Genomic DNA, 13,974 nt, shown 5'->3' on the forward strand with positions numbered 1-13,974 from the left:
AAATGTATCACCCGTAACACCCAGAACTCTCTTTGAATGGCAAGATGTACACAGTAAGGAACAAACAGTAAAAGTTAACAGAAATGAAAAAAAAAAATCAAGGAACGTAAGTGGTCAGAGAGGTGAGGACAGTCCCAGCAGGTACCCATCAAAGGTGTACTGTATTTTTAGCTATTTACACTGTGACCACCAACAGAGGTATGTTAATTTCCTTGAAACAGCTTTGGCTATAAAATAATTGATTGTTTTATGAAATAAAAAAAAAAAATTCAAGTGTCTTGTAAAGTGCTTCCATGTGTTTTATCTTTTTACGTACATTTTCAATGATCGAAATGCTGCCAATATTCTTTAGCTAAAGTATTTCCCCTTCCACTAAAACATGCACATACTTACACAAGAAAGGAATAAAGCTGAAGAACCTAGGATTGCTGAAAAGGACTTTGGAAGCATTGGTTCCTACTGTTTTTCCTTTACAGCAAGGGCCCAAGCCACTTCTGTGACATCTGCAGACTGAGGAGTCCTGTATAGGCATATATTTTAAATTCATTTCTACGCTGGAAGCTCAGGATTTTCCACCATATTCTCCCTTCCTTACACTTTTGGACACAGTTACAGGCTCTTAAGTACCGGGAAAAGGGCCTATAAGCAGAGCAGAAGGGGTTGCCATCTGTTCCCGCCTGATCTTTTAGAAGATACAAAGAGAAGTCAGTACAGCTTCATACAAAGACTTGTGTTCACAGGTTTTCCTCCTGTGCTTCTCTAGTTCCTTTCCTCCTGTGCTTCTTCAGTTCTTTCCTACAATACAAACAAAGTAAATCACCGTGGGGGAATTGCTTTAGCACCTTCCAGATGGACAATGAATTTATCAGAGGACGTGAAGCCAACACATTCTTCACCTAAAAACACTGAGAAAACTAGCAAGGTGCTCACTTTGACATCTGGTTTTCACCTTTGCACGCAAGAAGCATGAGCATTTCTTTCGTGCAGCTGAAAGCCAGGCTGGGCATCAGGCAGCTGTGCCCTGGATCTCCAGGCTTTGAAAGGTCTTCAACCTCCATCCCAGCTAGTTGCTGTCACATGGAGAGAAGCAGGGGGGAGAAATCTAGCTGACAAAGGCTGCTGAATGTATACATGATTTCTCCTCAGCAGCTGACCCCCGGAAAGCCTGAAGTACCTACCGCTATTTTTAGGTATTTCACCTCAAACTGTAGCAGCCTGCGTTAGGCAGTGTGATGGCTGACACCCCCCCTCCTGCCTCCCTGCGCGACTGCACACCGCCAGGACTGCGTGAACTACCCGCCCCACGCAACGCGGCAGGGCAGAATACAACCGACTTGGTAATTTGCATGGCAAACCATGAGGAAACATTTTCCCTTCTGTCACAAAAGGTGGAAAGATTTTTGAGTTAAATTAAATCCGGTTTCACTAAAAATTTAAGGGCTTCCAAGGCACCCTCGCTCCCTCGTCCCCGAACCCCTGCGCGAGGCCTGCCCCCCCACCCCCCCCCCGCACTCGCTCGGTAACGACCTTCGGTTTAACGGATTTCGGGCTCTCTTCGCGTTCCGGGTGACTTCCCCCACGGACCCGGCCTCCCCCCGCCCCGGGGCGGCATGCCTCCACGGCCCCTCGCCCGCAGCACCCAGCAGCGTCCCCGGCCGCGCTCCCCCTCACGCCCTGCCCTAGCGGCTCCCACGGCCTCCGGGACAGCGCCGCGCCGGTCCCCGCCGTGCGGCCGCATCCCGCCGGGCCCCACCCGGGGCAGGCGGCGGCGGGGACGGCGGCGACCGTTCCTTCCTCTTCCTCCTCCTCCTCCCCTGCTCCCCGCCTCCGCCCAGCAGCCGCCAAGCCGGCCTGGCAGGTATTGAGGGGGAGGGCGCGGGCGGGCGGCGGCGCTCGCCAGCGGGCTGCCGAGGCGCGGCCCGGCGGGGCGGGAGCGGAAGGCGGCGCCCCCCCCCCTCCCTCCCTCCCCGCACGGCGCATGGTCGCGGCGGCAGCGCGCTCGCCGGCCTCCCCTCTGGCTGCCGCGCGCCGTGGTCTCGCCCGCCCCCGCTGCCATGTTGGATCGTGCGGCCGCCGGAGCCGGGCCGGAGTTGGAAGTTTAGCGCCTCTCGGAGGGGCGCGCGCGATCAGCGCGGAGCGGCACCGGCGCGGCTGCCCCCCTCCCCGGGCCGCCGGCAGCTGGCCGAGGCCCCGCCGCCCCTCTCCACCTCCCTCCTTCCCCGGCCCCGAGAGGGAGGCTCCGCGATGCGGCTGCTGTGAGGCCGCGGCGGCAGCGGAGGAGGAGGGGGCCGCGGGCGCCAACGGTCTCAGGGCGGCGAGGGCAGCGCCGGGCCGGCCCCGGCCATGAGCGGCAACCCGCAGCAGCAGCCCCCGCAGCCGCGGCGGGTCACCAATGTGGGCTCCCTGCTGCTCACCCCGCAGGAGAACGAGAGTCTCTTCAGCCTGCTCGGCAAGAAATGCGTGGTGAGTCCCGGCCCGCGGCGGCGGGGAGGGGGAGGGGAGGGGGCGGCGGCGGCCCGCGGCGCTCCCGGGCCGGGAACCCCCAGCCCGTCCCCGCCCCGGGCGCGGAGGGCCGGGGGCCGGGGCAGGCAGGGGGCGTGTGAGGACAGGCCGGCCGGGGCGCCGGGAAGTTGAGGGCTGCGGAAGTTTCAGCCGTCCGGCCCGCTCCGCTGCCCGGACCCGACGCCCGGGAGGGGGGCGGCCTCCGCAGGCCTCGCTCCCTGCCCGCCTCGCCCGCAACACCCCGGGCGGTGGGAGCGGAGCGGGGGTGCTGGGGGCAATGAATGGCGGCGGCCGCGGCCCGCAGCGCGGGTGGCGGGGCCCCTCGGCCGGCCCGGCCCGGCCCGGCGGGGCTGCCTACCCCGAGCGCCGGGCCCGGCCTCGCCCCCTCCGCCGTGCCGGCTCCGGCTGGAGGCGCGCTCACCGGGGCGGCTCCGAGACCGCTTCGAGCGCCGGTGCGGGCTCCGTCCTTCCGCGTTCCCCTGTCCATCGGCATTGAGCTCCCGGGAGGCGGCCGGTGGGGCTCACCCCCGCCCTGCAGCTGACCCGTGCTCTGCAGGGGGAACCGGACAGCAAGGGAGCAGCCGCGGGGCTCGGTGGAAAAAGTTCAGTTGCTCGGCGAGGCTGGGACGAGCCCCAGGTGCACCTGCGGTACAACAAAGCAATGTTGGCGAAGTTGTAGGAAGACTCGTATCAGTGCTAGGCCTGCCTTGGATTTAGTCTGTGCTTGTTCTAGCCTAAACAACAGGTTCATGTATTCAAATGCGACTCAAATACTGCCTCTTTTCCTGTTTTTTTTTAATATATATATATAAAAGGCAACATAATGGTTAAAAGAAAAAGCCTTGTAGTGGATGTGTTACCAAGTGTATCAGTAAGTTCTTAATTTTCAGAATACCTTCTTGCATGTTAATACAAAACTGTATTAAAACTGTACTTATCTGTATTAAAGATACTTGAAGGCTTCAAAAGTTAACCACTTTCTTTAGAAAAGAAGCAGCTTTTAGAAAAACTGTTTTTGAAAAAATGCTCCTTTTTTAAAAAAAAAAAATTACCATTTGGAAGCCGTTGAAAATTGTGTTACCTGATGCTTTGTATCCAGCGCCTAGCATACTAATGTTAGGCACTGTGCATCTTTGCTGTAATGCTATGAAGAGTATTTCATTACCTTAAAATTGTGATTTAAAGCAGGATATCCGTGCAGTCATAATGGTTCCACGTAACTCTTTGGACTTTGAAATGGTATTGTTGATCAAACTGACTGTTGCAAGGAAGGCATAAGATGTAGTAACTAAACAGGAAGTAGGCAATATTTGCATTGGGGTGGGTTAAAGAAGATGCCGTCACAGTAACTAAGTTAAATGGGTCAGAAGGTGTGAATGTAAAGCATGTTTTTTAAAAGTAATAGATTTTTAAAAAACACCTTCAATTAATTCAACTACTTTCAGGCACGCATTCCGTATGTTTAGCTCCTTTGCAAAAAAAATAAAACTTTTATCTAAATTTAAAAAATAGTGCATGAATTTGTGTAAGTTGACTTCCAGTTTGTTCTTCTACAACTTCGATTTTCTTGTCAAGTGAACACACTTTTCGTTTTTGTTATGCTCAGCTGTAACACTCACCTACTCAAGTTCTCAACTTTTCTGCATAAATAGCATGTTGAAAGCAGACTTTGGAGGTAAATATCTTCACAGTATCTGGGTGTCATGCGATTTGTGGCAGGTTGATAGCTTCATAGACATGACTTGCTTTGTATTTTTCTTGAAACTACACATTCTTGTGGTTTATACTAGATCTTGGATGACTTTCCAGTTGAGGTTTTTCTAATTATGGCCCATTCTCTTCCCCTTTTCCCCCAGCCCTATATGTATGCTCTCTAGGTTAAGCATAGGCTCATCTTACTATAATTGAGGGTGTCTGCTCAATCTTGAGGACTTGAGTGTTGAAGCTCTAGAGATATTTAACCAGGCTTTTTTGACTTACTGTGGCATGAGCCAAAATTGGTAATAATTCAGAAACTAATTCATGAACAGATTAAATGTGTCTGTTCCTTGGAGGGCAACGTCTATCAGAGAAGTGGAATGGGCACCTGGAAATGGTAACGGCTTCGTCTGTCTAACTTGAATCCGCAATGTCTGTCTGTCAGAGCCCGATAGTACTTTTGATACTCTTGACCTTCTAGCCTGATTCAGTGTTGGCATGCTATGCTAACAAATGCCTTTTTGCTGTAATGTACGTGGTATTTGATCTCTTAATATCCATGTTTGAATTATTCATTAGTGAAGCTTCAGACTGCAAATGCTACTCTTTAAGAAAGGAAAATCTTGCAAGTTTCGTAGGATGCTACAAGCTTGCTTTCCCATCAGCTGAATTGTCTGTGCTACCTGGCTGCAGCAAGTGGTGTTTCTGTTCGTGTGGGGCATGGATATGCTACTGGATGTGATGTGCATCTGCCGTATCGCCATAATTTTAGGTTATGTTTGACTTGACCTTGTGTTTACATCACAAGTGAAATGAATGCCAGAGGAACAGTTGAGACACTAAACTATGATCCTAGATACTCTTTTTGTACTAATAGTTTATAGTGCTCTTATGGAGGGCATAGTGCTGCTATCAGTCCTGAGGGGCTTGGTTAAGAAAGCATGTGGCACTCCAGACTTGATTTCAACTATCTTTCCTTTGACTCTGTTTTTGTCTGATAACAAGGCAGCTACTTTGAAATAACATTGAGGATTCAACTGCTTGATTTTTGTTCTATGGAAAAGCAAAGGAATTTATCAAGTAGCTTAATTTTGATTGAGTACTTGCAACCTATGAACTCTGATACTTAAGATGCCATTGAAATTATATCAGTAATGATGATTGGTAGACACAAAAATTACCTGAGAGTGGGGGAATGTGGTGAAGAGACATCGCTCTGTGTGTGTTGCTGAGGTTGATACCATTTTCTGGACTGCTACTGATACTTTGTGAATCTCATTGACTAGTAGGCAAATGTACATACAGAAGGTTACTGACTTTTTTTTTTTAGTTCCTTTTTTTTTCCCCGCTTGCTGAGCTGTAAAATGCTTATCTGAATCTATAAGCAATTAAAACATCTTTGCCCATGACAGATCAGGTTTTCAAAACCAAGCCACTGGCTAATAGTCAAAGCTGCAGCTATAGTTAATTTGGTTGAAATACGAATCCAAATGTAGAACTACTTGCGATAGGTATCCAGCGTAAGATAGCCTTTTAGGACTTTGATTGTTGCTTAGGCATATAACTAATTTTTATTCAGGTACCTGACGTTTGTTATCTGGGTCAGGTGTAAAATTTACTATCTGTAGAAATTTTTCAATAACTTTTTTATCATAATGTAGAAATAAAAGTCTATGTAAACTTATGCTAAGGTGAGCTATGAGATTACTTTTGTGCATATTAATGACATATTTTTGTGGTTATGCCAAACTTGGAAGTTTTTGCTTAAGTCAGCTTAGTTATAAATCAGTCACTTAAATTTTGTCCTGAGGAATAAGAATGAGTTTTGTAAGAAAAAGCAAATGCTAGGTGTTCCATTAATAATTTTTAATAAAGAGAAGGTTCTTTTATAATTGCATGATTAATATCAGTCAGTAATGTCACTGATGAAAAATTAGCTTATTCTGTAGAAATAATTTTATATGTGTGAGAGGCCTTAGGAAAGACAACGTGAGAAGTGTGTACTTGATAACATTAGAAGTAGGTAATGGAGTATGGATATTTTATACTGCTTAGAAGTGGGACTCAACGCTTGGATAAGGTGTAATGAGTAAGGCTAGGAATAGGTTGTTATTTGTAAGATCTTGCCATGGTTCATATGGTAAACAGGAACTGCTAAAGAATGCAAAAAGAGAAGTGACATAGCACTAAACTAAGAAAACTGTTTTGGCTGCTTTTAAAGTGCATGTGACCAGAATAAGGTTGTATGTCAGAGCCAAAGGACAAATTACACTAACAGTTGAGATAAAACAAAATAAAAACCTGAATGGCAGTTATAGCTCTTAACTGATAAGAATTAAAGGTTTTATCAAGACAGGACTTGTAAGATTATTTGTGCGTATGAGAACAGCATGAACTAAGACTTGAAGGTGGACTAAAGGTCTGAGTAATGGGCAACTTCATGTAGCTGAGAAATGTTGGAACTCTTCAGTTTGAGTTTATACTGTAAAGGCAGGCTGTATACCCACAAAAGGTTGAGATTGTAGTTTGAAAGGGAGTTATCTCTTGAACAGATAGGAAGAACTAAGTCATCAGTTCAGTGGTGGTTATCTCATCTTTGCGTGTGTTTTTAAATGAGATGGAGAGGGAGAACACAAAGTGCAAAGGATAGGATCTTGTGGAACAGAAGAATATTGAGAGTTATGCCTGGATTTCTTTTGAGATCTGTCCTGTTCTGTCAAAAGACATGTAACATCTTCAGATGCCTCACTAGTATCCACTGGAGTCACTTCCCTTAACAACTTGTCAGCAATAATCTTCCCTTCTAGAGGGAATTCTAGAAGGAATTATGTTGGTTTTTGACAGTTCCTCTGAACCAAACCTGTGCCTACAAAACTGATTTCCACAGGAATGGGTGAGATTAGACTCTTCAGAGCAAGTGGCTTAGCCATCGTCCTCAAACTGCCTCCATGTATCTACAGTAGGGTTACTTACCATAAAGTGTTTCTCATGCTTGTTTTCCTCACAGCTTGCTATTAAGCTAAGGTAGTCAACTATGCTGTAAACAGATTATTTACCTATAGGTGAGAAATGTTTTGAGATCACATGTGAACGCTCTACAAGGCATTGCATCTTGCAGCTTTATTTGAGACAAAGCATCAATTCACAAAGTGTGGGGTTTGGTTCAGGAGTAGGAGACAGAAATTTAGGTGTTAAAATCCCATCATCAGTAGACATCACTGGCTGTTATCTAAATCTCCTATTCAATTTACCTTAAGATAGAAACTTAGAATTATCAGCTGAATTTCTGTCTTTGCTTCAATGACTGTAGTGGTTATATCTCTCCTGACCGTGCTTGTGGCTCGTGTGCTAGACACATAAATTTGTGTCTTGACATGCAAGGTGAGTCCTACTACAAATTTCAGTCACTGTCTATCGCTGTTATGAAGTGTTATGTGTTGTTAAACAGAAGATGGTCTAGTAGTATAGTCCTGGAACAAGTACCTCAATCTATTAAGGCTTCAGCACTCTTGCATTCTCTTCTGAGTTACTTTGTAGATCTTTTCTCTGTTTTGGAGGTAGTTGAGTGCCAAAAGTCTCTTAGCATCTCTGTGGTTAATCAGCTGGTCAAGTATACCACTCATGCTCCTGATAATGTGCTCTGGAATCCTACAGTGTACAGACGCAACAGGACGAAAACAATTTGTAGTCACAAGCTGTTGTGTTGTACCTTACCAGCTCTTCACAGCTAAGAATCAGGTGGAGGAATTTAGAAGAGCTCAAAATTTTAATGTAGGATTCAGATGAACAATCATGTTTTGACTACAAGATTTCCACCAAGATGTCCAGATACCACCTAAGGAAGAGGTAGTTTCTTGTTAGAAGGTAAAGATTGAGTTTATTATTTCATGCAAATATGTAAATGGAAAGACTCTACTTTGTTCTTCCTTTAATGGAGAATTGATGTGATTTCTCTGCATTGTCTGATCATAAATACCGATTTGAATCTGTTATCACTAGAATGTTTCCTCTCTTAATATTTCTTCTGGGGTTCTCAAGGATTTAGTATAAGCCCAATTTATAGCAAGTAGAGTGTATAAGGTCCGTCTTATACCATGCAATTTCAGGGTCAAAAGGTGATAATGGAGAATGTTCTAAGTTTAGATCTCGAATCTCTTCTTTCAGAGGAGTTCTGGTACTTCCGCCTGAAAGAACTTCCCTGTCTTTTCTGTAGAGCTTCTTATGACCCTTATTGCTCTACTGTTAGTGTCTCTAGTAGTGCCAGAATTAAGAACTTGTTTACTGCTATCATTGGTAAGTAGTGGCTGCAGGTGCCAGCAATGGCAGCAATTGCCACCGGCAGCTTCTAGGTCAGTGCTGAAATGGCTGAAGTGTTGAAGTGGTTTGTATATGATGAATGAGTATCATCTAGGAACTTTGCAGTAATTCATTAACCAGCGTGACAAAAGGCTTGATTCTTTCAATGAGCTTTTATAGGCAGAGCTGTCTGCAGTGGGGATGAGGTTTTTGGTGAGCTTTTAAGTGCTCAGTTTGTCAGAGAAAGTTTGCTGTTCACTTAAAGCCATGTGGTAAGATTTATGGTGTCCTCTCTTCCAGTGAGCATGTTTCATAGGCTCGTCTCTTGAGGAATCTTTGTAGTACAGAAATACAACTTAGTAAAGTGCAGGAGACTTACGGTTTCATGACCTAATACCTAGATAATAAAATATAGGAAGTAACAAAATGTGTCATGGGCACTAGACAGAGTTGCTTATTGGTAGGTTAGGGTACAATTTCCTCAAGAAAGTTTGGCATTATGTGTTACTTGGGCACAGAGGTATTTTTTTTTTTTATTGGCCAGTTTGTTTTCCTTGTAACAGTAAATCATATAAAGTGCATTTAGTGGAACTAGAAGTGTATCTATTCATGGGTGGTTTTAAACAGCCCACCCTACTGGGACATGACTCAGATGCTGTACAAGATAGTTTTGTTTCTCAAGGTATTTGCTTGAGTACACTGCCACACTAACTTCTGTGGCTTCCAGACATGTTGTTTATGGCTGGATAACCAATAAAATGGGCACAGTAGGTGTACAGTTACCTTCAGGGGCAGTTGCAGTTGAATTGGAAGATCCTGAAGTGTGCTGTGATCTTCACATGACAGGAGCAGTGTACTAGAAGGGCCAAATGGAAGAAGAAGAGATGTAATGCAAACAATCATAGGGGCACTTTCTTAGAAAGCTGCTCGCTTGCTTAATTATTCAAATTCAGTAGTGTATTTTCAGCTACCCGTGAGTTAAAGGTAGACAATTTTCCTGACGCCTCTTTGTGTTTCTGCAGTGCATGACACTTAAGGCATCTCAAATTAGAATGCCTGTGTTAAGAATAAATGATTCTGGAAGAAGTTAATTAAATGAATTACTCAGTTCCTGTAGACTTAATGGTCTGTGGGGAAGATCATTGCTGGCAAGGAAACTGTTGCCGCAGAGCTCCACGACATACTGGCAGTCTTGCAGATAGCAGCTCACCTTAGGCACTTGCTTTCATACGTGCATCCCCACCTTGGTGAGACTGTTTTCCCTCTACTGTTTATTCGGCTATCCTTAAAATCCTCACTCTAAGGCAGCTTTTTTTCTTTTAAGTTTTCTGAGAAACAGTGTTAATGCATTTTCCAGTTCTGCAGTGTGTCTAGCTTAAAGATGAAAGATCACATTAAGCCTTGCTAATCAAGGTCGTGTTTCCATTTCTGTAAGATGGTTTCACACACCGTTTTCCCCTTAGAACTTTATGTGTAATTCCTAATTCCCCTGCATTCATCTCATTTCCCTTCAAAGTGAATGTGTTATTTTGCCTTTATCTCCCCTTGTTAATTAGCCATTATGCGGCATCAGAGTGGTATAGTTACATGGGAACATATCTGTGCTCACCAAGCATATTTTGTATGTGGGGGTACTGTGCCTGCAATTTGAGAAACACCAACCTAACAAAAGAAAATGTGGCTTTCTCCTCTTCAAAAAGCTAAGAAAACTGTATTTCATTATTTGAAGTCTTAATTGTGAAAAGATAACACTTGCCTCTAAGACTGCAAGCACTTTTAAAAAATGCATTTAATTAATTTGTTGTATTAATATCTTTCTATGTTAGGGATAAAGAAAAGTAAGAGATGTTTTACAGCCTTCTCAGTACATTTTATAACAGAAGCAGTAATTTATTGACTTAAAAAGAATCTTAGTTTCTATGTAGAAAATAAAGCTTTAAGATTTTTATACAGCAGATTACTGTAAAGTTGGTAATGATATTTTAGGAATCAATTTAACCACTATTTCTTTTGTAAGCCCCATCCTGCTGATTTGCTTTAAAGTCCTGCATGGTGACCTCGGTCCTCCGAATCTTGTGTCTCAGCTTTCATCAGCGTCTCCTTGCATTCTCTTATCAAACGTGCTCTTTTTTTTTTTAACAAGTTTTCTCTCCTTCTGTCACAGCAAAAGGGTTTCCTCCCCTTATTTTCTCTTTTCCCCTTGTACCTCAAGTGCTTCCAGGATCTTCCTTTCTCCCTTCAGCCCCTTGTCCTGGTTTCGGCAGGGATAGAGTTAATTTCCTTCCTAGTAGCTGGTACAATGCTGTGTTTTGGATTTAGGCTGAGAACAAAGTTGATAACGCACCAATGTTTTAGTCGCTCCCCCCCACTGGGGGGAAGTGAGCGAGCGGCTGTGTGGTGCTCAGTTGCTGACTGAGGTTAAACCACGACACCCCTGCATCCATAATCTGCACAAAGATCTCCAGGTAGAAGTGTCTCTCCTCCTCACCATTCTTCCCTCCGCTCCCTTACCCCCTACTTTTCAGTTTCACAAGTGCTTTGTTCTTGCTGATGAACTTTGTGTCTCATCAGACATGTAGTCCTACCCATACCCAGTGCTGGGATAGACGTGGCTTGTATTCTAATAACTCAACAGAGCATTACATGAGGAAAAAGATGAAGAGAGGAGACAGTCTCTCTGCCAGCCAGCTGCATACATAGAGTGCACTTCAGCCTCAGATATGGCCATTAGACATTTCTCTCCTATTTAATCTTCACTGGCCCAAAGTCATTGTTAATGTTGCTATAGTAAAGAGAACTTTTGGTGGATAAGAGGGGGGGAAGCAAAAACCAGAGTATGATATTCCTCAGGCTTCTTGCACTGCTCCACCCTCCCCTGCTGCTTCTCCAGGGAGGACCAGACTCTCCAGTTCGTAAGCTGCTATATTAAGAAACTGTATACTGGAAGATACAGCTTCAGCAACTCTACAGGCTCGGATTTGAAACCACAGAATTGCTTCGTCCTGCTTTGAGTGAACTGTAAGTGATTTCCTGCTCCTCTAACCATGTGACAGCTCTCTCTGAACACAGCTAAGATGTGGTCATTCTTTGTAAGTAGACATTTTTTTCCTTTACTCCCCCTCAGTCAGCCAAAGGAAATAGAAACATCACTTGGCTTATGACACTAAATATACACAAAGGCATCCAAATAGGCTCCTCTCTGTAAAACTGTGCTTGATTTTTGTGGTTAACTGAAAAGAGGAAGAAAACTATGAACATCATGTAGTGGTATGTGTTCTGTGCAATACCACAGGCAAAAGCTTCCCCTTGCGTTTGCAAAGAAGGAAGCAGTAGTTTCTAATAAATAAAATACAGGGCTGTTTTTTCTTTAGTCTGTAGTTGAGTATCTCAGATATGAAATGCATTTTGTAACTGGGCACACAGAATTGTTAGTGTTTATATTTTTAGTAACCTGGCAATTAACAGTTTCAAAAAAACATAGGTTTGGGGCTTAATTTTGTGCAATTTTTTATCAACCAGTATTTTTTAGCCATACAATAGGTGCTGTCATTTTGACCTTTCTTAAACAGTGTTGGCCTCTAAATGTTATACTGCACTGTTAGCACTGTTCTCAGTTTGTGTAGCTGGAACTCTAAATTTAAAACTATACAAGGTTTTAAAGTGTCATTGCAACAGAAAATGCTGGTAGCACTTGATCTCTAGAACTCAGTAGTGATTCAACAAACCACTTATCTATCTAAAAAAAATAACTTAGTTTTGTCTGAGAGATTTGTCCATATCATATTCAGGTGCCAATATTTATATACTTGAGAGTCTGTTACTACATACGTATCTCTGCACAGAGCATGCCCTTCTTTGCATCTTGTACACGCTTGAACTAAGGCAACACACCTAGTTGCATTACAGTTTTCTTTGACAGGATGAATGGAGATGGATTTGGTGCTAATTGTTTCTCTAGGAGATGTAGATCTTACTCCATGTCATGGTTTTCACTTCATCTTTTTATGTCATTTAGGAGGTCTCTCTTTCAGTGCTTCAGTTCTTCATTGAGACTTTCCTTAACAGCCTCTTTGAACATCTCTGGCCTTTGCTGCCTGTAAACAACAAAGCCTGTCTGTTGCTCTGCCCTCTGTTCATATTGCTTAGGTGAGGGTTGCTTATTGAACAAGTGTTCCTGTTGCTGCACCAAGCTTCACGCAGTGTAACCAAGGGGTCCATCCCTCACTGGCCGTACCTGTCTGGACCATACCTTTCTGTCCCCGATAACCAGAATTGGCAGGCTCAAATGTGAGATACCCAGGGTACACTGAAGCTTAGTAGCAGAAGGATGCATCTTGTCCTTTCTCTCACCTCTGGTCTGTCAGCCAGCTGTGCTAACATTGATGCTAACAAACTTAAGTTAGGGCAATAGCATGAACTCAGGCGTTGTTCTGTGGCTGTCCATGGTGTTCAATTTGTTGGCACACTTCCTGGCACAGGTTTGGGTAATGTGAGCTAGTACTCACCCAAATTAATGAGCATGGTTTTGAGAACAGAGTGGTGTAAACACAGTTCCTAATAGACGGGATGGGTAGGGCCATCCTTACCCAATTTGTGTTGTGTTGGGAGGAGAGGGTGAGTTCCTCTGTGCAGATGTGCATTCTGCTGTACCACTTGCCATTGGATCCAGAAAGTGCCCCTGGTCCTAGTTACTAATATTTGCACAACCAGTGAAAGCTACCAGGAGACAAAAGCAACTCTAGTGATGGGGATGGGGAGACGGAAGTGAGCTATCTGTTCCAGCGTTGTCAGTAGCGTGTACATTGGAGAATAAGGGTCAGCTCTGCTGCGGTTCTCATAAGTGTCCTCTTTGACATCGAGCCAGAGTCAAACCTGGTTTTCATGCCAGCAGCAAAATTCAATCTTGTCTCTCTGCTCCTAGAAACTGCTTTTGGAAACCTGAGAAAATGCAGGTGACTAGAAGTTCCAGCAGATGAAAGCGTGTCTGTGTGTGTAACAACCTACTGCAATGGTCAAATTATCAAGTGCATCTGACATATTGTGAACACAAGCTCATAAGGTTCCTGATCCTCTTCTCCAATTTCAGGAGGAAAAAAAAAAATATTTTGCCTTCTGGTAAGGAGATCTGGCTAACTTGTAGCCATGCTTCTACAGACTGCATTAGGTACAGCAGGGGTGACCTTTAGGGCTGCTGCATTTCACTTGCTGTACTTCTTGATTACAGAGTACTGGCCTACCAAGAAAATGAATTCCTGTCTAGAGCTTTCTTTTCTGATGAGTAGTTTGTAAGTAATTTAAGAAAAGTTCTGTGTGTCTTCAGAGACTCCAGGGATGTGCTGAGGTCTCTTGGAATCTTCCCCGCAGCTGCATTTTGGAGCGTTTTAACAGTTTTCTGTCAGTTCAGATGCAACAATTTGTTTCCCACTTGAGCTCCAGAGACAGTTCTAGGGCATGAAGTAGCGTTACTAATGATAGTTT

At 44.4% G+C, this 13,974-nt stretch overlaps 1 protein-coding gene across 3 annotated transcripts in view; it reads left to right on the forward strand.

Annotated features, from left to right (window-relative positions):
• The first annotated feature begins 2,053 nt into the window (after window positions 1–2,053).
• WASL (WASP like actin nucleation promoting factor) overlaps window positions 2,054–13,974 on the forward strand; it is a 53,559-nt gene continuing 41,638 nt past the window's right edge. The window contains exon 1 of one of the 3 annotated variants that reach the window (XM_076329731.1): window positions 2,054–2,463. In XM_076329731.1, the coding sequence (XP_076185846.1) occupies window positions 2,344–2,463 (120 nt within the window). In that variant the 5' untranslated portion in view covers window positions 2,054–2,343. Of the gene's footprint in view, window positions 2,464–8,037; window positions 8,065–13,974 lie in introns of those variants that run through there. The other 2 variants (XM_076329739.1, XM_076329748.1) reach the window with 2 other exon arrangements.

This window comes from Aptenodytes patagonicus, chromosome 1, assembly GCF_965638725.1.
Source record: "Aptenodytes patagonicus chromosome 1, bAptPat1.pri.cur, whole genome shotgun sequence".
NCBI classification, from domain to species: domain Eukaryota; kingdom Metazoa; phylum Chordata; class Aves; order Sphenisciformes; family Spheniscidae; genus Aptenodytes; species Aptenodytes patagonicus.